Source organism: Trichechus manatus, unplaced genomic scaffold, assembly GCF_000243295.1.
Source record: "Trichechus manatus latirostris isolate Lorelei unplaced genomic scaffold, TriManLat1.0 scaffold00148, whole genome shotgun sequence".
In the NCBI taxonomy this organism is placed as follows: domain Eukaryota; kingdom Metazoa; phylum Chordata; class Mammalia; order Sirenia; family Trichechidae; genus Trichechus; species Trichechus manatus.
The window spans coordinates 5,286,042-5,310,486 of record NW_004444084.1 but is presented as its reverse complement, the minus strand read 5'-3'; the positions used below and the strand labels follow the sequence as shown (position 1 = coordinate 5,310,486).

The 24,445-nt window shown below is 36.5% G+C and overlaps 1 protein-coding gene across 2 annotated transcripts in view; it reads left to right on the top strand.

Annotated features, from left to right (window-relative positions):
• CNTN5 (contactin 5) overlaps nt 1-24,445 on the top strand; it is a 1,437,272-nt gene that overhangs the window by 609,800 nt on the left and 803,027 nt on the right. For both annotated transcript variants that reach the window (XM_023740130.1, XM_004385875.1), the window contains one exon: nt 11,651-11,774. In XM_023740130.1, coding sequence (XP_023595898.1) covers nt 11,720-11,774 — 55 coding nt within the window. In that variant the 5' untranslated portion in view covers nt 11,651-11,719. The remainder of the gene's footprint in view (nt 1-11,650; nt 11,775-24,445) is intronic.

Here is a 24,445-nt window from a genome sequence, read left to right as displayed (position 1 = left end):
TTCTAAGGAATTGCTGTTTCTTCAAAAACATAACCTTTTGAATAGCAAATAATGTTGCATTGTGAGTACAAACATTTGAAAAACATTTCATAAAACATTTGATTAATCCTGTAATAATCATAATAATGATTAAGAGAATTAATCTAGTTTGTAAAATTAAATGCAGCCAAGAACCAATTTCAGTAGGTAGCCAGCTAAAAATATTAAGAAAAGGAGAGTTGGACACAGGGGGTAGTTGAAGCCATGTAGCTTTCTGGCAGACTTGTTTAAGATCTTGTTCTACTTGTCTTGATGTATTTATCCAAGTACAACAAGTGATGTTAGTAATTGATTGCACAAACTCTTCTTTGTTGTGCTAGAAGAAGTTTAAGGGCAATTCTATTATCCAACACAACTTTACTAAGAAAGTTTAAAGATTTTTCTTGGGCTTCTGTGCTATTGGCTAATTCATTGTTATTTGCAGCATAGTAGCAGACAAATTGTAAATAGATTTTTCAAGTTCACGGATACCCACAAGTGGAAAAAATCTGGGAGATATGCCCATCTGTCCCAGATCTGTCCATTATATGGTTTTCATTATTTCTTTTTGTCAGGAAGAGTTTCAGATCATTGGTCCAGTGTACACTTCCATTATGAGTGGAGACCTCAGAGGATCTCCTGAAAAGCAAGTGTACATTGACCTGTCATTTGTAAACCATCTAGGCATGGTAATGCCCAAGTATAGCGTTCGTTATTCTGATTTGGGCTTTTCTTAGTAGGGTATTTTGATCCTTTACATAAAAATATATATCCACGAGGAACACAGATTATATTATTTCCAGTGTATTTTGTGGAGAAGAGATGGTTTGGTTGACTTTTTCAATCCATTCTTCAGTTAAAGAGTTACTACAAACAAATAATAGCCACCAATATGTAGGGTGGTAAATGTTATCACAAAAGAGTGGCTTTTCTTTGGTACTATTGCAAGGTCCTTGTAGAAGAGTTTGAAGATACCTGGATTTCTTGGGCATATGAGTGACCAGTCAGTACATGGGTAAAGCTTGTCTGTATTCTTGATACAGTTTTTCAAACTTTCCTCTGTATCATTGATTTGACACTGTTGGATTAAATTGAAACACAGCATCTGGGGACTTAATAATTCTGGAGTGTTCCACAACCTGACATATACAGTCCATTTAAAGGAAATACTAGAATTTACAATAGAATCAGGTACAGAGCTATAGTTAAACACAAGCATAGCTAAAGGGTCTGAATTTGGCCAGAATTTTGGAATTTTATGGCAAATCCAACAGTCAGTCAGATTACCAGCACTAGCTACTGATTGATCTAATATAACAAAGGCATTATTTTGACAGACATCAGCAAGAGTCATGATATACAGTAAGAGAATATTTAAGAAAGGCTTCTTAGTGTAAGAATACTAACTAAAAAACAATACAGTAAGGCAAATACCACAAAAAATAATAGTTATGATAAAGCAAACTTCCTTCAGTTACTTATGTGAAAAAAAGAGGAGGTTAAAACAAAGGATAATACCACAAGTGTGTAATAAAGCAACTATCATAAGAATACTGGTAATCAGGAAACAAAGTCCAAAAACTTCAGCAGGTTGCATGAAATCTTGTTCCGTGATCATGTGAGGAGCCATCTACTTCAACGTCATGTGCTTCTGGCCACAAGGGTGTTTGAACTTCAGTTTAAGTCCTTCAGGCAGGGGCTTTAGCCTTCCTAAGTTGGGATAGGTAGATCCAAGTTTTAACTCCCTGTAATTTAGTGGCACAAGGATTAGTGAAAAGGAATAAATATAGTCCTTACCAGTGAAGCTCCAGGGAATCTTTCAAGTGGTGCCTCTTCCGGTATACATAGTCATCTGGTTCAACAGTAGATAATTTTTGTATTTCTAAATTTTGTCTGTTAAAAGCCTTTGTGACTCATGAAAGGTGTTCATTAGATTACTGAATCAAAGACTGATAATATTTCAATAATTTAGGTTGAACTAGATTAGAATCAGTATATGTTGAGAAATAAAGAAGGACCATAGGCCTTCCAGTAATAATTTCATGTGGAATTAATTTATATGGCCCAAATGAAGTGGGCCTCAAGTTTAGAAGGACTAAGGGAAGGATCTTGAAGCCCTAGTGGCTCAGTGGTTAAGTGTTCAGCTGCTAACCAAAAGGTCGGCAGTTTGAATCCACCAGATGCTCCTTGGAAAGCCTATGAGGGCAATTCTACTCTGTCCTATAGAGTTGCTGAGTTGGCATCAACTGGATGGTATCGGGTTTTTTTTTTTAAGGGAAGGATCTTAGTCTAGGATAAACTTAAGGACTCAGAAAACTTGGGTAGTTGGGTTTTTATTATAACCTTAGTCCTTTCCACTAGCCTGGAAAATTGCAGATGATAAGGACAATGAAGTCTGTTAAATAGGAAAAAATTTACATCTCTCTCCAATAACTTGTCCAGTAAAATGAGTTCCCCTGTCACTGCAAAGAAGTGTCAGTGCTCCCCAAATGGGGATTATATTTTCAAGAAGTTTTTTTTTAGCTACAAATGTTGTAGTGGCATGGCAGCTATAAAATCTTCTAACCAATGTGAAAATCTGCAGACCATCACTAATACATATTTATAACTATTTGAAAGTGGGAGCGGGATAAAATTTAACTGCCATTCAAGCATAGGTCCTGAACATCATGGGTAATTTCCAGGTGAAATTTTAAAAGGTTTGCCTTGGTTATAACAGGAACAAATAGAGCAATGAGAGGTGACATGTTTGGTGGCCTCAAAAAATTGTCCCTGCTAGTATTTCTTCAAAATTTCAGTCATTTTATCTTGTTCTAAATGGGATCCTTCATGGAAAGCTTTCAACATAGGGACATGAAATGACTTAGGCAAGACAAGATTCTGATTAGGCCCTAACCATAATTTGGTTATAGGATCTTGAGAACAACTGCTTACTTCCATTTTTCTATTTCCTCAGTTTTAGCTAATTGTTAATTTTAAATTAAATTTTCTAAAGTTAATTTGCTATGGTTATGGTTACTTATGAACAAATCAGGATAACTTCCTTTTTCTGTTTTAATTAGGGCTAAGATAACTTGGGAGATGGCTTGTGTCTTAGTTATCAAGTGCTGCTATAACAGAAATATCACACATGGATGGCTTCAACAAACAGAAGTTTATTGTCTCACAGTTTAATAGGCTAGAAGTCCATATTCAGGGCCCCAGCTCCAGGGGGAGGCTCTTTCTCTCTCTGTTGGTTCTGGGGGAAGACCCTTGTCATCAATCTTCCCCTGGCCTAGGAGCCTCTCAGTGCAGGAACCCTGGGTCCAAAGGACACACTCTGCTCCTGGTGCTGCTTTCTTGGTGGTATGAGGTCCCCATGTATCTCTGCTCACTTCTTTCTTTTATATATCAAAAGAGATTGACTTAAGACACAGTCTAACCTTGTAGATTGAGTCCTGCTTTATTAACATAACTGCCTCTAATCCTACCTCATGGACATCACAGAGGTAGGATTTACAACACATAGAAAAATCAAGTCAGATCACAAAATGGTGGACAACCATACAATACTGGGAATCATGGCCTAGCCAAGTTGACACATATTTTTGTGGGACACAATTGAATCTGTAACATTCCACCCTGTGGCCCCCCAAATTCATGTCCTTGCCACATATAAAACACATTCACCACATCATATCATAGCAAAAGTCTTAAGTCAACTCCAAGTCCAAAATTCAAAAATTTCTCTTCATCTGTGAAATCTAGAATGCAAGTTATCTGCTTTCAAATACAATGGTGGAACAGTCACAAGGTAGACACTTCCATTACAAATGGGAGAAGTTAGAAGGAAAGAAAGGATAACAGGCAGCAAGCAAGTCAGCAGAACACATTACGTTAACCTTCAAGGCTTAAAAATAATCCTGCGTTCTCTGAGACCATTTAGACAATGGCCCTGTCCTCCAGACTTTAGGTATTGGCCACTCTCCAGATTCTGAGTGGATGCCCCACAGCCCTGAGCTTCAGCTCCACTTTCCAGGCCCACTGGAATGGCAATTCTGCTCCCTTGGCTTTGGGTGACCCCATTGTCCTAGTCCATCTGAATGACAACTCCATCCTTTGAGACTGAAGCAGCTCTGCTTTCTGTGTTCATCTCTTCAGCTTCTGCTTCCTGGTTTCTTGGCCTCTCAGCCCTTCAGACCTCACTACCCATGTCTTCCCTGCTGGGGCAAGTGTTCCAAAGTTCTGTAGCTCCACTGGTAAGTGCCAGGAGGTGCCGCACACCACCAGTAAACTTTGGCCGGAAGACATTCAGCTCTCTTGCTTCGTGGGTTGACAAGCCTAACTCCACCGAGATGTGCTCAAAGACACCCCACTCTGCCAGGAAGCCTCCTGTGCAAAGGCACTCAGGTCTCTTGCTCCAGGGGTTGCTCCAAAGCTGTCTCACACGGGTCTCCTGGTTCTGCTGCTGCTACACTTCTTGCTGTCTGCACTGTCTTCCTGTGTAACAGCTCTCCTCATTTCCTTCTGAGTCCTCACCAGAATTGTCTTTGACGTCCATAATTCTACCAACAATCCCTTCAAAGCAATCTGTCTTTTACTGTTAGGTACTTTAAAAGTCTTCCAGCCTCTATCCATTCACAGTTTCAAAACTTCTTCCCCATTTTAGATATCTGTTAGAGCAGCACTTCACTCTCTTGGTACCAAATTCTGTCTTAGTTATCTAGTGCTGCTATAACAGAAATACCACAAGTGAATGGCTTCAACAAACAGAAGTTTATTCTCTCACAATTTAGGAGGCTAGAAGTCTGTATTTAGGGTGCCAGCTCCAGGGGAAGGCTTTCTGTCTCTCTTTGTAGGCTCTGGGGGAAGGTCCTTGTCATGAATCTTCCCATGGTCTAGGAGCTTCTCAGTGCAAGAATCCTGGGTCCAAAGGATGCAGTCTGTTCCCAGTGCTGCCTTCTTGGTGAAATGAGGTCCCCATGTATCTCTACTTGCTTCTCTCTTTTATATCTCAAAAGAGATTGATTTAAAACACAAGTTAATCTTATAGAATGAGTCCTGCCTCATTAACATAACTGCCTCTAATCTTGCCTCATGAGCATCACAGAGGTAGGGGTTACAACACATAGAAAAATCACATTAGATCACAAAATGGTGGACAATCACACAATACTGGGAATCATGGCCTAGCCAAGTTGACATATGTTTTTGAGGGACACAATTCAATCCATAACAGCTTGGCTGCTTTATCAGTAAGGTTATTCCGTCTTATCTCTGCAGTCTGAGGGACTCCTTTAGGTTGATGAGCCTGTATTTTTATCACAGCAGTCTCGGAAGGGAGTTGTAGAGCATTTAAACATTCTGCTACTAAAGCTTCATTTTTTATGGCAGTTCCAGAAGAGGTTAGGAATCCTCTCTGTTTCCATAACATGCCAAAATCATGTGTAACCTGGAAAGCATAATTAGAATCCATATAAACATTAATAGACCTCCCTTTAGCAAGTTTGCGGACTATATTAAGAGTAATTATTTCATCCTGTTGAGCCAAAGTAGCTTTGAGAATAGTTGACTTTCAAGAACCTTAGTAGAGGTTGTGATGACATACCCAGCCTGATAGTGACAGCTACTAAGATTATGTTTCAAGTAGGATCCATCAGCAAATAGAATTAAATCAGGATTAGCTAAAGGAGTTTTTCTTAAATCTTTGTGGGGAGTTAAAAGCTGTTCAGTTAAATTTAAGCAATCATGCCTTGAGTAATCCTTATTGTCAATTTCTAGACAGAGAGTGGCAAGATTTAAACAAGCCACAGAATGTAGTCTAATATTAGATGCAGCTAGGAGGAGCACTTCTGACCAGCAGAAAAATGTTGGCTCAAAGCAGAATTAAGTATTGTAGATACAGCATGGGGAAAATAAACATTAAGAAAAATTCTCAGCACTATATCTGCATTTCTTTCAACTAGTTTGGCTGTGGCAGCAACATCCCTGAGGCAGGGCAGCTACCTTTTAGCTTCAGGGTCAGGCTGCAGACTGTAGTAGCCTATTGGCCTCTGACATTCTCTATGCTTTTGGGTTAAAATTCCTAAAGTGTTTCCAGAGGTTTTGTATACAAACAGGGAAGAATTTAGATGATAGTTAGGAAAACCTAGTGCAGGTGTGTTTGCTAAAGATTCTTTCAGTTTAGTTATAGCTTTCTGAACCTCCAGGGTAATTTGCGAAGAATCTGCCTAGGACTTTTTCAAATATTTATACAGGGTCTGGGCTAGCAAGAAAAAGTTAGGAGTCCAAGTTCTACCATAGCTGTAAATCCCCAGAAGCCCACATAATCGTTTCTTAGTTTTAGGGATAGGAAAAGCAAAAATACCTTATTTTTGCTTAGGATAATAGAAATGCCTTCTGCAGAAATCAAATGACCTAAATACTTAGCAGGAGGCTGAGTTAATCGTAGTTTTTCTTTAAAAACGTTATATGCCCTCCAATGGCCAGATGTTTTAGTAAGAGTATGCTGCCATCTATGCAGGCTTGCTGGGAGTTTGAGCTTACTAGTAAGTCATTGACATATTGTAACAATTTAGATTCATTTTTGAATTGTAAGGGCCGTAAATCAACATGGAAAATTTGAGAGCAGTATGTAGGAGACATGGTAAAGCTTTGAGACATCACAGGTCAAGTAAATTGTTGGTTGTTCCAGGTGAAAGCAAACAAATATTGGCTCTCCAGGTGGACAGGTATGCTGAAAAAGATACAACAGAAGTCAATAACAGTAAAGTATGTAATGTCTGGAGGGACATTAGGAAGCGGTAAGTGAGGATTTGAGGCTGCTGGAAATCTGGGAATAATAATGTGGTTACCCCTGTTACCGTCAAGTTAATTCTGACTCACAGAGACCCTATAGGACAGAGTAGAACTTCTCCATAGGGTTTCCAAGGAGAGGCTGGTGGATTTGAACTGCTGACCTTTTGGTTAGCAGCCTGAGCTCTTAACCATGGTGCCACCAGGGCCCTGACAATGCTGTTAATAGCTCTTAAATCCTGTACATACCTCCAGCCTTGATTTCCTGATTTCCTAACAGGGAGTACAGGGATATTACAAGGGCTAGTGCAGGGAACAATTAATGCTTTAGAAATGAAGTCCTTAATAATAGGGGCTAATCCCTCTATAGCTTCTCGTTTAAGTGGGTATTGAGAGAATCTTGGTAAAGGCTTAGAGGTATCTACTTGAACTTTAATGAGTTTGCAGATAAAACTTGCCCCACATCGGTAGGTGTGATGGCCCATAAGGTTTCAGGATTTAATTTTAAAAAATCAGAGGGAAAGAGGCTAGGGAGAGTTAAACTGTCTCTGTGCATGACTAATGCCTGAAAACAGCAAGCAGCCTCTTCTTGAATTAGTTCTGATTGAAATCCTTCATTGGAGGTTTTCAGGGGGTCTGGCAGGCTTAATAATATTTGTCCTTTTTTCTGAAAATTGTAAATAGAGGCCAACTTAGAGATAAAAGATCTCAGCCAAACAAATTAACAGGAGTGTCAGGTTCAGCAGAAAGCGACATAAATCTTCAATAGGGTCAAGGGAAATAGGAACAGGTTTTGAATGAATTAAAGCCTCTTCTTGATTTGTAACCCCTACACTTTTGAAGTTTTGTACTTTGTGCTGGGCAGGGGCTTTTATAAACACATGGGGTTAATGCCAGAGAGTGTAATACCAGTATTAATTAGAAATTTACAAGGTTCTCTGTTAATATACATAGTAGTTTCTCCTTGAAGGTTAAGTGCGACCATAGGAAAAGTCCCTGTTGTGTCTCGGTAGCCCCTTCATTCCATATCTGGTTAAAGGGTCTCTGGCTTAAGCTGTTTCTTTTAATTGTTCTTTAACGTATACCAATCCTTCCTCCAATGCCTAGGTTTCTTGCAGTAATTGCAAGTTCCAGGTTTAGTGCCTCCAGAGGACTTGAATTTACTCTTCTGATTAGGAGATTGCAATTGTAAGGCCATTAACTTATTTGCCTTGGAAGATTGTTTAGTTTCCAAGGTTTGAGAGAGTACATGAGCTAGATTGGCCAGCTAGGCAATGACAGCTGCTTTCCAATCTACTCGATACCTTTTTAATATGGCTGAAAGTTTAGGTTTGAGGCCAGGTATGAATACTGCATTAAAAGCTCCTGCAGCCACAGGGTATGATGGATCGATCCCAGAATGTTCAGCAAACCTCTGAAATAATCTGGTCTAGCCATCATAAACAGGCCCTGAAGTATTCTGGCTAGGTGACTTTTGAAAGAATGAGCAGTATACAGCAGAAATGGAATTTGGCCTACATCTTTGGCAGAAGCCTCTACCCATGCTGAGCACCTGGGTTTTTCGGACTCCTTCACAACTGTTTGCACCATCAAGGGACTAAAGATCTTATAATCTGTGTATGAAAATTCAATATATGAAGTCTTCCACAGTCTGATTCTGACATATATAGATTCTGTTGACTCTTACTCATGATGATTTGTTTTCCTGTGACAATGAATTTTTTTTATGGCATTTTCTTTTTTTCTCATCCAGTCCCATAGTTTGGGACTGAAAAATTTCTTTCACTGTTGTATGAGTGGAATCTTGGTTTAGACAGATATTTCTAGTTTGTCCTAATACTGATAGTGAAGTCTTTTCATATCCTAAATGTATATGGAGTCTCCTATTTGACCACCACCTTGTGTGGGCCCTAAGTTTGTTTTGGTCCCCAATTCTCAGAGAAGCTATGAACACCAGCCTGTATTCATCAAGATTTGGTAAGTGGCCTACTGGTGAAAAGTCAGCTTCGGTTCTTAGCTTGCCACTTGTCTTAGTCATCTAGAGCTACTCTAACAGAAATACCACAAGTGGATGTTTTGAACAAAGAGAAGTTTATTCTCTCAGTCCAGTAGGCTACAAGTCCAAATTCAGGGCATCACCTCCAAGGGAATGCTTTCTCTGTGGGCTCTGGAGAAGGTCTGTGTCATCAGTCTTCCCTTGGTCTGGAAGGTCCTTGTGATGCATCAATCTTCTCTTGGTCTGGGAGCTTCTCTGTGCAGGAACCTTGGGTCCAAAGAACGTGCTCTGCTCCTGGTGCTTCTTGCTTGGTGGTATGAGGTTCCCAATTTTCCACTTGCTTCCCTTTCCTTTTATCTCTTACAAGAGATAAAAGGTGGTGCAGGCCACACCCCAGGGAAACTCCCTTTACGTTGGATCAAGGATGTGATCTGGGTTAGGGTGGTGTTACAATCCCACCCTAATCCTCTTTAACGTAAAATTACAATCACAAGATGGAGGACAACCACACAACACTGGGAATCATGGCCTAGCCAAATTGTTACAAATATTTTCTGGGGGACACAATTCAACCTATGACACTGCTTTTATCTAGTTTTGACCTCTAATAAGTTTTTACTTTCTAACCAGTTCATTGAGGCATTTAAAAGTATTTCATTTTTTTGTGTTACTTTTAAATGGAAGTTTTAAAACTTTAGGATTCCAATGCAAGTCCTGACAGAAGGGCTTGCATGAAGGCAGGTGGCAGGTGATGAGTTATGATTCCGTCTTCACTCTGTCCTGGTTTTAATTACCAGGTGCGTAATTCATGGAATATTTCTGGAACCAGATTCCTATGATAGTTGTCTTTTTTTCAGGCCCCAGTCTCTGTTAAGTGCACTATTTAGCATTAAAAATAATCGTGACCCATATTTTTTCTTTACTCTTGTGTTTTAAATTATTTATTAATGTGTTCATTGTCTGTCTTACTGCACCCTCTACTCAAAATGTAAGATCTTTCTATAATACTTCTTCAAATTTTGCTGATGACCCTTCTCTACTAGTCCTAACTTACGCCATCTTTAGGAATCAATTCCTCTTTTGATAGTTACATACAGATATTTCACTTACGGTATCTTTCTTATTTAGCTTTTAGCCTGTCATTAATTTCTGTTTGTATGTATGTGTGTGTCTGTATGTTTGCCCTTGACATTCCCAGTGTACAGCATATAAATGTTCCAACAACTTTTGCATTTGTTGATATAGAATTTTTAAGACAAAAGAGAAAGACATTGTGATAGACAGAGGAAGTACCTGTTTTGGAAGCATGGGACTGAGAAGGAGATAATCAAAACAAGTTAAACCAAAACTACATTAACTTCTCAGAGTCCAAAACACAAGAAAGATCAATTTTAGTGTAGATTGAAATTCACTAATTCAACTGTGCAGTTCTCATGAATCATAACTGTAGTTCTAGCAACTTTAAGTCTAATTGTTGTTTGATGTGCTGATTTTCTTTTTCTTTCTGGTAAAAGGTAGTGTATAAGTATTAAAAATATTTTAGATTGTAAAAATTAGCTATGAGGACTTTTTTGTGCTTCAAATTTTATTTATTTCTGATATTTACTAGGAAGAAAAAATAAACAAAAATAAACCTTTTTGGGGGGAGGTGGTTATAATCAACCATTATTAACTCTTATTAACTTTCTTCTCCATTAGTGATCCCCAACCATGAAATTAAAATAGGCTATCATGGCTTCGATTAAAAAAAAAAAACAAAAAACTGCTACTTTATCAAAATAAAATAGAACTAGCATTATTCAGGTAGAAAAACACTAGTAAGAGACTTCCCTCCTTTGCTGTGACTGTATTAAATTATGTCCCAGCTTGGGGAAAAAGATGCTTGTCTCTATTTTTAAGATATTTTCTAAAAGACAGAGGTAAGCTGTACCTTTAAGTTCACAGGGAGAAACCAGTTACCAAGAAGTGATTGTTATTTAAAAATAATTAACACACTACAATATATCTGAACTTCATCACTTTTGGCCAAGAAGGACAGAGCTAAATGACACCTGGAAACTTGAAGCTGCTTATTATTATAGGACTTTCCAGTGCACGTATTTCAAGTTCTTGAGTGAAGTTTAGTGTTAGAATTTTGTACGTTTTATTATGTTTATTGTATCTTTCAGGAAATAGTAACCAAATAAGATTAATGTTCCATACTGGTTATTGTTATAAAAATAGCTTTAGACAAAAAATGTTAAATATTCATGAAAATCCTTATTTCCCCTAGGTTCCAGCTTGTAAAAGATGCTGACAGAGATAACTCACCAAAGGAGGGAACTGTAACACAGTACAGATAATCACAGGAGTTAAAAACAAAGGCAGTTGACATTAATAATTAAATGAGAAAATGCCCTGTGGAGGTTTAGATGAGCTACAGGCACAATGTGTAAAATCACTTGGCTAACTGATCATTAGCTATGTTCTAGATCAGCGGAGTATATATTAATATAACTGGCTCCTCTATCCTATTTTTCTAGTCCAATAGTTTGTCTAAGGTAATAAATATAGCTATTATACATTTCCTGTGAGGAAAACTTATCCTCATTAGAACCTGATGTTTTTACTATTTGTAAGGGAGTATTCAGTATAAATAAATGTAATAGAGGAAGTTATTCTCTTCTTCCAAGTCTTTGTGTTGAGTATTAAATGAATTCTAAAAGAAACTATGATACTGTTGCCAATATTCAACTATATTTTAATCTGACCTTTATAAGATTTTAAAAGAGCTATTACCAGATTTTTCAGTTGGTTCATGTTTGTGTTCTTGTTTGTGTGTTTATTTTCTCTGTTTTTAAAATCTGTCATCTATCTCCATAGGGTACTCTTTAATGAAGAGACAGCAGAGGTGCTAAATACTCTGGGACCCAGAAGCTTTAGTGTCCAAGGATGGCTTCCACATGGAAGCTGATTCTACTTTTGTCAGTTGCTGAGTGTTTTTCAGGTAAGTCTTGCTTTATTTGATTTTCTAAGTATCAAATCACAAAAATATATCAAGGTCTTTATGACAAAATATACTGTGGCTTTCATTTAAATTTGTATCAATATTCCAACGTTTGAACCAAAGAAAAACAGCCCTTAAACCTCTGTATTAGCATTGTAAGAAGTCACATATGATTCACTATAACAAGATGCTTAGAACAAGAGTATATAAATATTAATAAAATGAATATCCACCTCATTGACTTTAATTTACAATCTAAACCACTGTTAGTCTTCAGAAGACTTGGCGATGTATGTATTTATCATTTATAGCAGGTAATTATAAAAATGTCTCATTATAATGCTAAATTTTAAAACAGAATCATGCTAGATTTATATATATATATATATATATATAAAATGCACAACATAATTTAATAATATCTCATTTTTAGTGGTAGCATGATGTATTTTGTTGGTTGTCTTGACTTTTCTGGCTTTCTTATTCTGCAAAAAACATTTTATATTCTTCGGAGTATGATATCATAATGGTTAGAATTAGTATGTCAGAGACTTTTTGTTTTAATTTTAGAGTGCCTAGAAATTAAATTGTAGTGATGATTTAAATGCTATGCATGTAATATTTCCAGCTGGATTAGATTTAACTCAGAGGTTGTATTGTGAGTAAAATTAGGAAGTGTGTGTGGTAAGAGAGTCTCTGTAATAAAATGTAACTACAATGGGCAAATAACGCGCCCATGTGAATAATGTGCACACACATATAATGTGCACAGTGTGCCTCGGAAAATAATGCACAGGTGGGTTGCACGGCTGGCAAAAAAAACATAATGCGTGCATTATTTGCTTAAAAATAGGTACTGATATTTTCAGAATGAAACATTGATTTTATCTATAAACATATTCTTTAATGTTTTAAATATACTTTAAAAGCCATAAAATATTCATTTTGGTTTATATGATCTCCTCAGTACTCTTGGATATGCAAATGTCTAATACAAATATACATATATACCATACGCATGCATAGAACAGTGCATGTACACAATATATACTTATGAAAATATGTATCATGTGGAATGTATATATATATAAAAATTATATGGAACATGCATCTTATATACATATGACCAAAAATAGCCTTAATTTTTATATCAAGCTATACTAACATGCAACAAAAATATTGAATTGGCCGTGTGAAATTTCTTTATTTCGAAAAGCCAAACATATTCTCTTAACAGCTAAATCTTTCCTGTATTGTATATCATGAAGAAAACTGGAGATTGGCTAAAAAAGGACAGAAAGGAGAACAAATCCAAGTAGAAGTAAATTTAAATGAAACCCTACTGAGAATTATTTGAATCATCAATGTATTTTCTTTTTTTTAACCATTATTCTTTGGCCTTTACAGATGATTTGCTATCTGTAAAGTGTCATAAGTACAACTTTAAATACATACGATAGATGAGACTTCTTTCAAACAAAAAAGTCTCAACTTACAATCAAACTGCTTTAAAACCTTGTTTGAAATTCAAAGGAATTTCTTTATATACAATGACAAATTTAGTATTCATCATAAAAATGCATGTTATGTGTTTAAATATAATATCTATAACATACTTTCATGCATCTTAATGCTTTTAAATAGGTATATAAAGGTGTCTTCTTTGTTGCATTACTAGTAATTAAATAACTGGAAAAAAATCAGATGGGTTTTTATTTATTATCATCATAATATGTTGAGCACCGTTACATTCAGAAAAAGAAACAATAGGAGACATATGAAAAACAGGATGTGACATCTATAGAATTTTGGCAGAGACATCTGAGTAAACGTTAAATGGGATTTTGGATGGGTAGTTTCAGAGACACTAACAGTTAAATGAAAACCCAGTTCATTAATATTATGGTTACTTAAAAGAAATAAAGACTTCAAATACTTTATTCCATCTTATATTTTTCCTTCTTTGCAGTATTATTGTCTTCTCTACTACGCTCAGTATGTCTCTCTTCGACCTCCTCAGTATCATCCTTCTTTTGAACTCATAAACTAATTCCTGAGAGTGGAGGTAGGGTTTCCAAATGAAATAAAGGAAACCTGGATAAATTTGAATTTAAGAGAAACAACAAATAATTTTTATCTAAGTATTTCTCATGCAATAATGTATTTTATTCTAACTAAAATTTAAATTGAACTGGGTGTTATGTGTTTTTATTTATTAATCTGGTGAGCCTAGGTGGAAGGAGGTTGGTAATACGTAATAACACCGCAAAGTTTTATTCTCTGGTGCTGGCTCAACACTCTTCCTCCCAAATAAAGAGTCACTCCAAAGAAGATATTTTACAATATTTGTGGAAAGATAAAAGGAGCCTTGGTGGTGCAGTGCTTAAGTGCTCGACAGCTAACAAAAAGGCCAGTGGTTCCAAGCCCCCAGCCACTCCATGGGAGAAAGTTGTAGCAGTCTACTTCCTAAAGATTTACAGACTAGGAAGCCCTGTGAGGTGGTTTTAATCTGTCCTATAGGATCACTCTGTGTTGGAATTGACTCAATGGCAATGAGTTTGGGTTTTTTTGTCTGTTTGTTTGATGGAAGGATAAAAATACTCAGCTTGAGGTGGGATCCATGATTGATAAATTTCTGGTTCCCAAGAGAATCATGGTGCAGCTCTTTCTGTGGAATAGAATAAACCATCAGAAGATAGGGATAATAAGAATGAGTTTGGAGCTAAGCTGCAGCTTGAATACTGTAGACAAAGCAAAAAGAAAATTTGAAAATGCACATTCCTAATTGTCACATGGGATCCAGTCTTCTTTAATCATCATTCACTGCATTTAATGTAAGGCAAATATGTCAATTATTTTTAAAAACAAATGAATATCATCTCTGTTATAGATACCAGCTTTAAATAAAATTGTTGAGATTCTTGAAATGATCAGTTATCAGAAATGATTGTATTCAAAGTTTTCTCTCACCTTCCTCCTCTTATTTTATCAAATTCATGTGCAGGCACAGTCCCTATTCTGCTCTTGTTACTTGGTTAATAATTAGGTTCAATATTTACTCCACTGTTTTAGTATTTGATGGAGCCCTGGTGGCACAGTGGTTAAGAGATTGGCTGCTAACCCAAAAGGTTGGGAGTTCGAATCCACCAGCCACTCCTTGGAAACTCTATGGTGCAGTTCTACTCTGTCCTATAAGGTCACTAGGAGTTGGAATTGACTCGACGGTAATGGTTGATGTTTTGGTGATGGTTGATGTTTTGTTTTGTTTTTTGTTTGATACTTTATTCTTTAGTTTTGTCTAGGTTATTATGTTGAATTTTCTATGAATATTGTATTATAGACCCTAGTTGCCACACTGTGTGATTATTATTACAAAAAGTTAGTGTAATTAAGCTAAAGGGCATGAACACATTTTATGTTGTTGCCACTGTTTGAATTTGAAAAATGAATTGAATAAGAAGAAGATACTTAAACTTTATTCCATGTTTATTTTACTTATTTACTTTTTAATGGATGCAGTTATCCTAAGTGTGTTTATTTGGGAAATATAAAGTAACTCTTCTACAACCCTGTGTTTGAAAAGTAGCTATTGAGAGCAATGAAAGCTTAACAACTTTCACAGTGACATATACTAGTACATTAAAAAGGGCCTCATAAATAAAATAATAATGAGATATCACTACATACCTATTAAAATGGCTAAAATCCAAGAATTAGCAACACTAATTGTTGAAGAGGACGTGTAGCAATACGACTCTTATTCATTGCTGATGGAAACGCAAAATGATATAGCCACTTCAGAAGACAGTTTGGCAGTTTCTTATAAAGATGAACATAATATGACCATATGATTCCGCAACTGTGCTCCTAGATATTTACTGAACTGATTTAAAAATGTATAAAATGATCTCGCTGAAGAGTAAGGAAAAAATTGTTGACTTAAATGACGTTGGAGATGAGTCTATATAAGACTAAAAACAAACAAAAAAGCTATACATAAGCACTGTACTCTTTCTGATATAGCCCCACACACACACACATGGGAGTATGGGTTAACAATTCTGAAACCACTGTACATGTATACTTGAGCTGAATAATTACATCAATGGGTGGCAGATGTGGGAGCCAGGTTTCTCACAGTTTGGGAAGTTAGAGATAAGCAACAGAAAAAGCTTGGAAGAGCTATTTGGTAACGTATTAGAGTTGGAGGCTTCACTATAAACTTATGTTTACCTTAATATGGAGTCCTGATGGTTAAGTAGTTAAGAGCTCGGCTGCTAACCAAAAGGTCAGCAGTTCAAATCCACCAGCTGCTCCTTGGAAACCTTATGGGGCAGTTCTACTCTGTCCTATAGTGTCGCTGTGAGTTGGAATCGACTCAGTGGCAAGGGGTTTACCTTAATATAGATTGTTGTAGTGAGTTGTCATTTAGTTGGCTCCAACTCATGACGACACCTCATATAAGAGAAAGAAACATTGCCCAATCCTGTGCCATCTTCATGTTGGTATATTTGAGTCCATTGTTGTGGCATTGTGTCAATCCATCTCATTGAGATTTTCCCTCATTTTCTTTGACCCTCTATTTTACCAATCATGATGTCCTCTTCTAGCAATTACAGGTGGTTAAATATATAATTATATATACCAAACCCAACCCATTGCCATTGAGTCAATTCCAACTCATAGCAATTGTATAGGACAGAGTAGAACTGCCCCATAGGGTTTCCAAGGAACGGCTGGTAGATTCAGACTGCTAACTTTTTGGTTGGCAGCCAAGCTCTTAACCACTACACCACCAGGGGTCCTAATTATCTATAGATATGTGTATATTCATGGGTTAGTATACATACATGTTTCTGTACTTGTCAACTGAGAAGGCTTAGAAACAACAACATCTCACTAACAACAGAGGACACATAGCGCCAAAATCTTGTTCTCTAATGCTGTTCTCCAATTAAAGGAACCATTGCCTGTTCTTCTGGCAGTCCATGGTATATCTGGAGAAAGGCTGACTCTAGGATTGGGGTAGGAAATATACAAGATAAGCCTGGAGTATTCTGTAGGGCCAGAAAGAAGGAACGTGCTGAAACAAGGAAACAAACAAAACAAAACAAGTAACATGACGATGAGGATATGTCGAAGGAACATCTGAGCCAACTGAAAGAGCTCCCAGTGGCCAAAACTGGAACAATTTGAGCATCAATTGTTCTTTGGAGTTTCTGTTTCTTGAAACTGACTGTACATTGATAATTCTTTAAAAGGGCTCAATGCCTAAGGCAAAATGGTCTCCACTAAGCTGCTTACTAGGCTATTGTTTGATTTAAAGGTGACATTAGGAAACCAGTTTGCTGAAGGCTCAAAGTTCAAAATAAGATCTCAGAGACTGAGTGAGTCACCCCATCTCCAGAAGTCAGAATTCTAGGAGAATTAAAACTGTTTCTCGGAACTAAATATACTAAATATGAAATTCTGAATGACTTATCTGGACAAAATATGATTAGGGCCTGAACTAAGGCAGTATCAATGGACATTACAAAGTGGTGACAGATTGAAATTGTATTTTGACAATAAAATGTATATGACTTGGTAATTTATTAAATATTCCATGTAGAGACGATAGTTAAGTTTCTCACTTTGCTTATAAGGCATAAATGGTATTGCCATTTACTGAGATACTGAATAAAGTAGGAAGTACAGATTTAGGTAGGGAAATGCTGAGCTCAGTAATGTACGTGTTGAGCTTGAGGTGTCTGTAATACAAAAGTTTTGTAAAGATAATGCACTAAAATGAGATTTGGGATTCATTATTGCAAGGATGATAATTAAAGCTACAGGAAGGAGAATAATCATCCAAAATAATGTATATAATGATAAGTCATAAGGCAAGGCAGAAAATCTGAGTAGCATGTGCTTTTAAGGGACAGAGAGAAGATACAGGTTGAAAAGAATAGAAACTGAGTTGTTAGGTTGGGGAAAATCTAGGAAAGACACAAAATGTCCAGAAAGGGAGTATTCAGCAGTGGCAATGCCTTAGGAAAGTTGTGTGAGTACTAAAAACTGTTCTTTTAATGATAATGATAGTTACTTTTGTTTGATACAACAATGAATACAGCAGTCTTATGACAGTAAGTTGTTTAATGGTGAATGCAGGAGGAAAGTTAGACAACTATTGTAAAAAAATGTTTTCTGACAAATTTGGCTTGTAAAGGAAAAGAGAAAAAAAGTGATTAGTACCTTAGAAAAGAGAAATTGAACAAGGAGTGTGTGTCTGTATGTGTGTTTTAATGCTGGAGACAGTATTGTAGAGAAATTCAATCCACATTATCCTAAATTACATGGAGATTGTATATTGCATTAGTTAACTTTTGCTGCATAATAAACCTCTCCAAAATGTATTAGCTTAAAACAGAAAGCATATATATTTCTCAAAATTTTGAAGGTCATCTCAGTGGCTCTTCTGCTTTAGGCAGTCTCAGCTGATCTCTACAGTCCCTATGCAGTTGGACCAGAGTGGGGCTGGGTAGTCTAGTCTGCCCTTACTCTCATGTCTGGTGGTTGACCCCATGTTGCCAAAGGCAATAACGATGACTTGATTTTCTCTCTCATCATCCAGCAGGCTCTTTCATGTAGTGATGATTGTAGGCTTCACAAGAGCAGCAAGAAAAAGGGCAAACCCTAATTTTCAAGCACTTTTCAAACCTGTGCTGTGTTGTGTTTGCTAATGTCCCCTTGGCCAAATCAAATCACCTGGCTAAGGCCAGATTCAAGGGGTGGACTAATGGATTCAACCTCTTGAAAAAATAGCTGCAAAAGTGTGTTGTAAAGGTATGTATGTATAGCAATTAGAAAATATATGAATGTGTGCCAGTTTTTGAGCCCCTACCATGGATTATTTTTTAATCTGTAAATGTCTTGCATGCAGGTAATATCAATTTAAACTCTATAGTTAACAGTAAAGCAGACAATGTTTTTCTGTATCCTCATTTCAGATGCAGTGGTAGTGAATACACTGTAACCTAGCCTCATTAGCTGGGCTTAAAAACAGTAAATTAGTTTATTTTCATCAATATGAAGGTAATTAACTTAAATAAACTCTAAACTTTTAGTTAGATTTGTGATAGAATCAGTGGAATAATTTTGAGGAGGAAATATAATTACTATAACCTATTTATGAATATATATGTTAAAAAAAGCATCAGCATTTCAACTGCTACTGTGTTAAAATCTGTTATTGCTTTCTTTAAAAGTGACTCTTTCAAGATATATTTTCCTCCAGATATGTGTAAAGATACTGATTGGAATGAGAGAATATGGCTCTGGGTTTATATCTGCTTTGAATTTATAAGCAACTATACTGACATTTGTCAGTTTTTTGTTAATTGTTTTGCATTCAAACCCCATATTTAAACATGCAGACAAACAAACAACAAAAATTAAAGGGTTTAAACTGAGCTTCTACTGTGTTATGTGGAATATTCCTTCCAGTAGTTTCACTAATCATACTCCTTTTGGAACGTGACCAGTAATAATTGTAATTTCTTTACAAGTATCCAACATTTGGAGAAGTGCGTTAGAATAGTACTTATTACGAATAGGTTCCTTTTCTGCAAAACATAAATGTCACAGAAAGGAAACTATTCCCAACATTTGCTTAGGTCATACATAGCAGTATATGTTATTAATAATGATATTGTTGCCTTCAATAGAAGCAGCCTTAAGAAATTAAAGAACAATCCAAGAGTGTGTTGCTTTGTTAGCATACACAAGGATTAACGGGATAACTTTCTTCTCTTCTCTTCTTCTTATGTTTTGTGACCCTACAGGTTTTGCTTAATGTTGTACTCTTTTTATTACCTTCAGTGTTATTTTTTATTACATGGTTAATTAAACTAGGAGGTATAGATAAGAAATAAAATAGAGAAACGGAGAAGGCAGCAGTGGCTGGTTCATTAAAATGGATACCCAGGAAGGGGTTAGGTAAGTGATGGAGTCATCAAAATGACTCTGATTCTTTCCTGAATGGTGTGGTAGAGCTCTTGACAGAACAAGCCAATAGGACACTGAGGTTAGGATAGATAATACATGTGAAATAATGTCATATACAAATATTAATATTTATTATTAGTAGGCTAGAAAGCAGCTATTATTAGACTCATTAATGAACTATCATTTGGTTGAAGACTGTTGAAAGAGCCTTCCTTTTGCACTTCCTAACCCCAGAATATATATTTTTAAGATCTCAAATCCATTTATATATTTCCATCACAAGTTTAGACTTTACCGTATGATCGACCAATTCCACTCCTAGGAATATATCCTAGAGAAATAAGAGCTGTCACACAGACACATGCACAACCATGTTCATTGCAGCATTATTCACAATAGCAAAAAGATGGAAACAACCTAAGTGCCCATCGACAGATGAATGGATAAACGAACCATGGTACATACACACGATGGAATACTACACAATGCTAAAGAACAATGATGAATCCCTGAAACATCTCACAACATGGATGAATCTGGACAGCATTATGCTGAGTGAAATAAGTCAGTCACAAAAGGACTAATATTGTATGAGACAACTATTATAAAAACCCAAGAAAAGGTTTACACACAGAAAAAAAAAAATCTTTGATGGTTATGAGGGAGGGGAGGAGTAGGGAGGAGAAATCACTAATTCGATAATAGACAAGTATTAACTTTGGCGAAGGGAAAGACAACACACAATATAGAAGTCAGCACAACTTGACCAAGGCAAAGTCATGGAAGCTTCCTAGACACATCCAAACACCTTGAGGGACTGAGTGGCTGGGGACCATGGTCTCGAGGGACATCTAGGTTAATTGGCATAACATAGTTCATAAAGAAAGTGTTCTGCATCCCACTTTGGTGAGTATCGTCTGGGGTTTTAAAAGCTTGCAATCAGCCATCTAAGATACATATATTGGTCCCAGCACATTCAGAAAAAAGAAGAATGAAGAAAACCAAAGACACAAGGAAAATATTAGTCCAAAGGACTAATGGAACACATGAATAACAGCCTCCATCAGCCTGAACCCAGAAGAACTAGATGATGCCTGGCTACCACCACCAACCGCTCTGACAGGGATCACAGTAGAGGGTCCCAGACAGAAGAGGAGAAAAATGTAGAACAAAATTCACATTGAACACACACATACACAAAAAGACCAGTGTTGCTGGTCTGACAGAGACTGGAGGAACACCCAAAATTATGGCCCCTGGACACTGCTAAATCAGAACTGAAGCCAATCGCAAAGTCCACCTTTCAGCCTATAAAACAAACAGTAACACCTATGAGGAACATGCTTCTTAGTTCAATCAAGTATACAAGACCAAATGGGCAACACCTGTCCAAAAGCAAAGATGAGAAGGCAGGAAGGGACAGGAAAACTGGATGAATGGACACTGAGAACCCAGGGTGGAAAGAGAAAGGGGGGAGAGTGCTGACACATTAGGGGGATTACAACTAATGTCACAAAACAATTTGTGTATAAATTTTTGAATGAAAAACTAATTAGCACTGTGAACTTTCACCTAAAACCCAATAAAATTTTAAAACCTCTCAACATACAAAAAAATGATTACAAGAAGTTTAGACTTCGTAAGTATAATCATATTTTATTGGATTTATTAAACCTAGAGATAGTTACATTTCTTCAAAACTGAAAAAAAATTCTATGACTGTATTAATAAATCTTAGAAAGAAGAATAATTTAGAGATTGTGGAGTCCAATTCCTTGACCGTGGGCAAGTAAAATACTGTTTTTTTCACAGTGGGGATGAGACCCCAGGGAGGTTCCACAGCATGCCCAATGTCATGTACTTGGTAACTAGTGGAAAATTGATGAGAAGACTCCCTCCCCTAGCAATGGTTTTCAATATTCCAAACAACTTGGAGGTGATGCAAGAGAGAAAATCCAGTTGCTCAGAGCTACCCTGACTTTTTTCCTAGAACTACATAAGTATATCTAGTTACTGGCTTCTGGAACACTTTCAGATGCTGATGATTTAAGCTGTTATTTTTAACAACAACAAAAAGCATATATATTTTTTTTCTATTTCAACCCATTCTCCTCCATTGGGTTAAATCTGCTTTATTAGAGAGATGACAGTTTGTTCCTCCTGCCAAGAGGATGATATACTATTGAACAGAGAGTGTCTGTCATTGATAAGCTTATACAAATACTGTCCTTCTTGGTGGCAGTGTGGTAAATAGCACAGAACTTTGTCACTGCCAGCTACTGTTACCTAAGAGCTTACAAAGGAAAAGAAGTGTTACAGAAAACAGGTGTCTTATTAAGTCTGACCGGCCTACTGCAGTTGAGAAAGAGATATGGATTATGGCTCCTCCACGATAATTTTGAAATTATGTATTTGCACATTGTTTCGGTCCCCCAGGAAGTTATGATGATAACAGAGCCTACCTCAGTGTAGGAACCCTAGTTGACTCTTATCAGCTGTGTGCTGGTAGTATTAGATGTATAATTAATCAGAAGACAATTTAAATTCCCCTTGTCAGCAGCGGGGTCACCAGAATTTAGTGAGATGTAATTGTTGTTTTATCTTAAAGGCAAAGAAAAATGTTAAAATGTATCTATAATTGTCAGCAATTCCTGGGGTTATATACAAAAAAAAAACATTGACTAGAGAAAGCCAGGTTCAGCATCCTAAAGAAATAAAAATAAATATGTGTTCTCAGTGTTTTTGGAGATTCTAGAGAATTCTCTACAAGAACTAACTTATGAAGTCAGCTAATTGTTATTCCTTTACATAACAAAAATTACTAAAAGATATTTTTTCATTTAGATGTTGGCTAAGGGATAAACAAGGTACATGAAAGTGGTTTGTAATCTAGAAGTGCTACCCATGCTTCTTTTGCTGGACTCGCTTATACTGGCATCATGATTTTCAACAGTGATACACACTTGCCAATAAAAAAATTAATCATTTAAATGAGTTTTCTTTATTATAATAAAATAATGCTCAGAGAATTCATACTGTGTCAAGTGTCCACGAGAACTTGTAAACATTGATCATTGTTTAAGCAAAGATAAATTTCCACTACAGTAACACTACTGTAAAACATGTCTATTTATGGTGAAGACTGTTGTATTGCTTAGATTGAGCTTCTAGAGAACTGTCCCTGTGTAGTGTGGGCTTTGAATAATTTGATAGCAACAAAAGAGCTTCTTTTCTATATTTCATTTGTTCAAATGCAGGTCTACTTGGCAAATACAGTGGAGGGAGAGTCTGTTATGTTCATTGAGCACTCAGGCAAGCAGAGCACAATTGAGATGCAGAAGAAATACTCAGAAATATTCCTGCTCTCCCTGACTTTAGATAAATTTTATAGGTTTATCAGGACCCAAATACTGATAACATATCATAGGTAAAATAAATCATATGTAACTAGTTGTCAGAATAAAAAAGTGTTAAGTACACTATATTGTCTTCTGTTTATTTCAGGTATATGGGAAAATCCTATTTTGCTAACCGTCAATCAAGCAAACCACAAATGTCTTGAAACTTTGTCAGTTTCTGTATTTTATGATGTTTATTTGATATGTAAACCATCATATTTTCCTTTCTAGTATTTGGAAAGAATGTTTTCTCTTCTAATTCCGTTATAGCTTTAACACTGATATTTCTCAGGGGATTTAGTTATTCCCAATGATAGGTTGAGATTGGTGGCTGCGCTTTCAGAATGGCCTCAATCCATAGTAGGTTCAGGGTATGCTGGAACCATCCAGATGATTCAGATCAGGGTTAAGATTGTTTTAAGTGATTATCTTTTCCTTTTTCACTACTTACATATTTTGCAATTATGATTTTTTATATGTTTAAGTAAATATTAAAGGACCATCTTCCCTATAAGGGCAGAGATAATGCCTGTTTTATCTGCTATTTCATGCATAGGACTAATGTAATGCGTGCTATAAAGTATAGGATATCAATTTGTTAAATTAATGGAATGAAATAATTGTTGGATTCTTCGCCTAGGTTAGGAGGGGCAAAAGCTATGTTTCCGTTTATAACAGTTTCTTCTCAGAAAACATCCAAATAGGATGAGTAACTTTGGATTCTCTAACCTCATCATTCTGATTTTTTGTTTTTTTTAATACCAAGAACTAAACTGAGGCTTCTTTGGACAACCTAAAGTCCTATGTTAAAGCAACAGAAATTATTTTAGATTAATTGAGGGGATCATGAAAAAAAAAAAAAAAACAGTAAAAATTAAATCAAAAAGGCAAAGGAAAAGGGAAAAGCTGTGAAAAGCCAGTGCCTTGAATCAGGCTGCTCAAGCCTCAAGTCACCCATTTCTACTCAGCATATAGGTCTGATGAATTTTGCTTCAAGAGGATCTAAAGGTCTGTAAGAGGACACCTGGTTTATATGCCTCTCTGCTTGTTCCTTCATGGTAATTCAGAGAGATGCATTTGCTAACAATGCCTTTACTAGCTCAGAGCTATTTTTTTGAAAACCTAAACTCAGTACCTATTTCAGCCTGGCTCCCAGATCCAGTGGCGCAGTGGCTAAGCATTTGGCCCCTAACCAAAAGGTTGGCAGTTTGAATCCACCAGCTGCTCCTTGGAAATCCTATGGGGCAGTTCTACTCTGTCCTATAGGGTCACTATGAGTCAGAATCG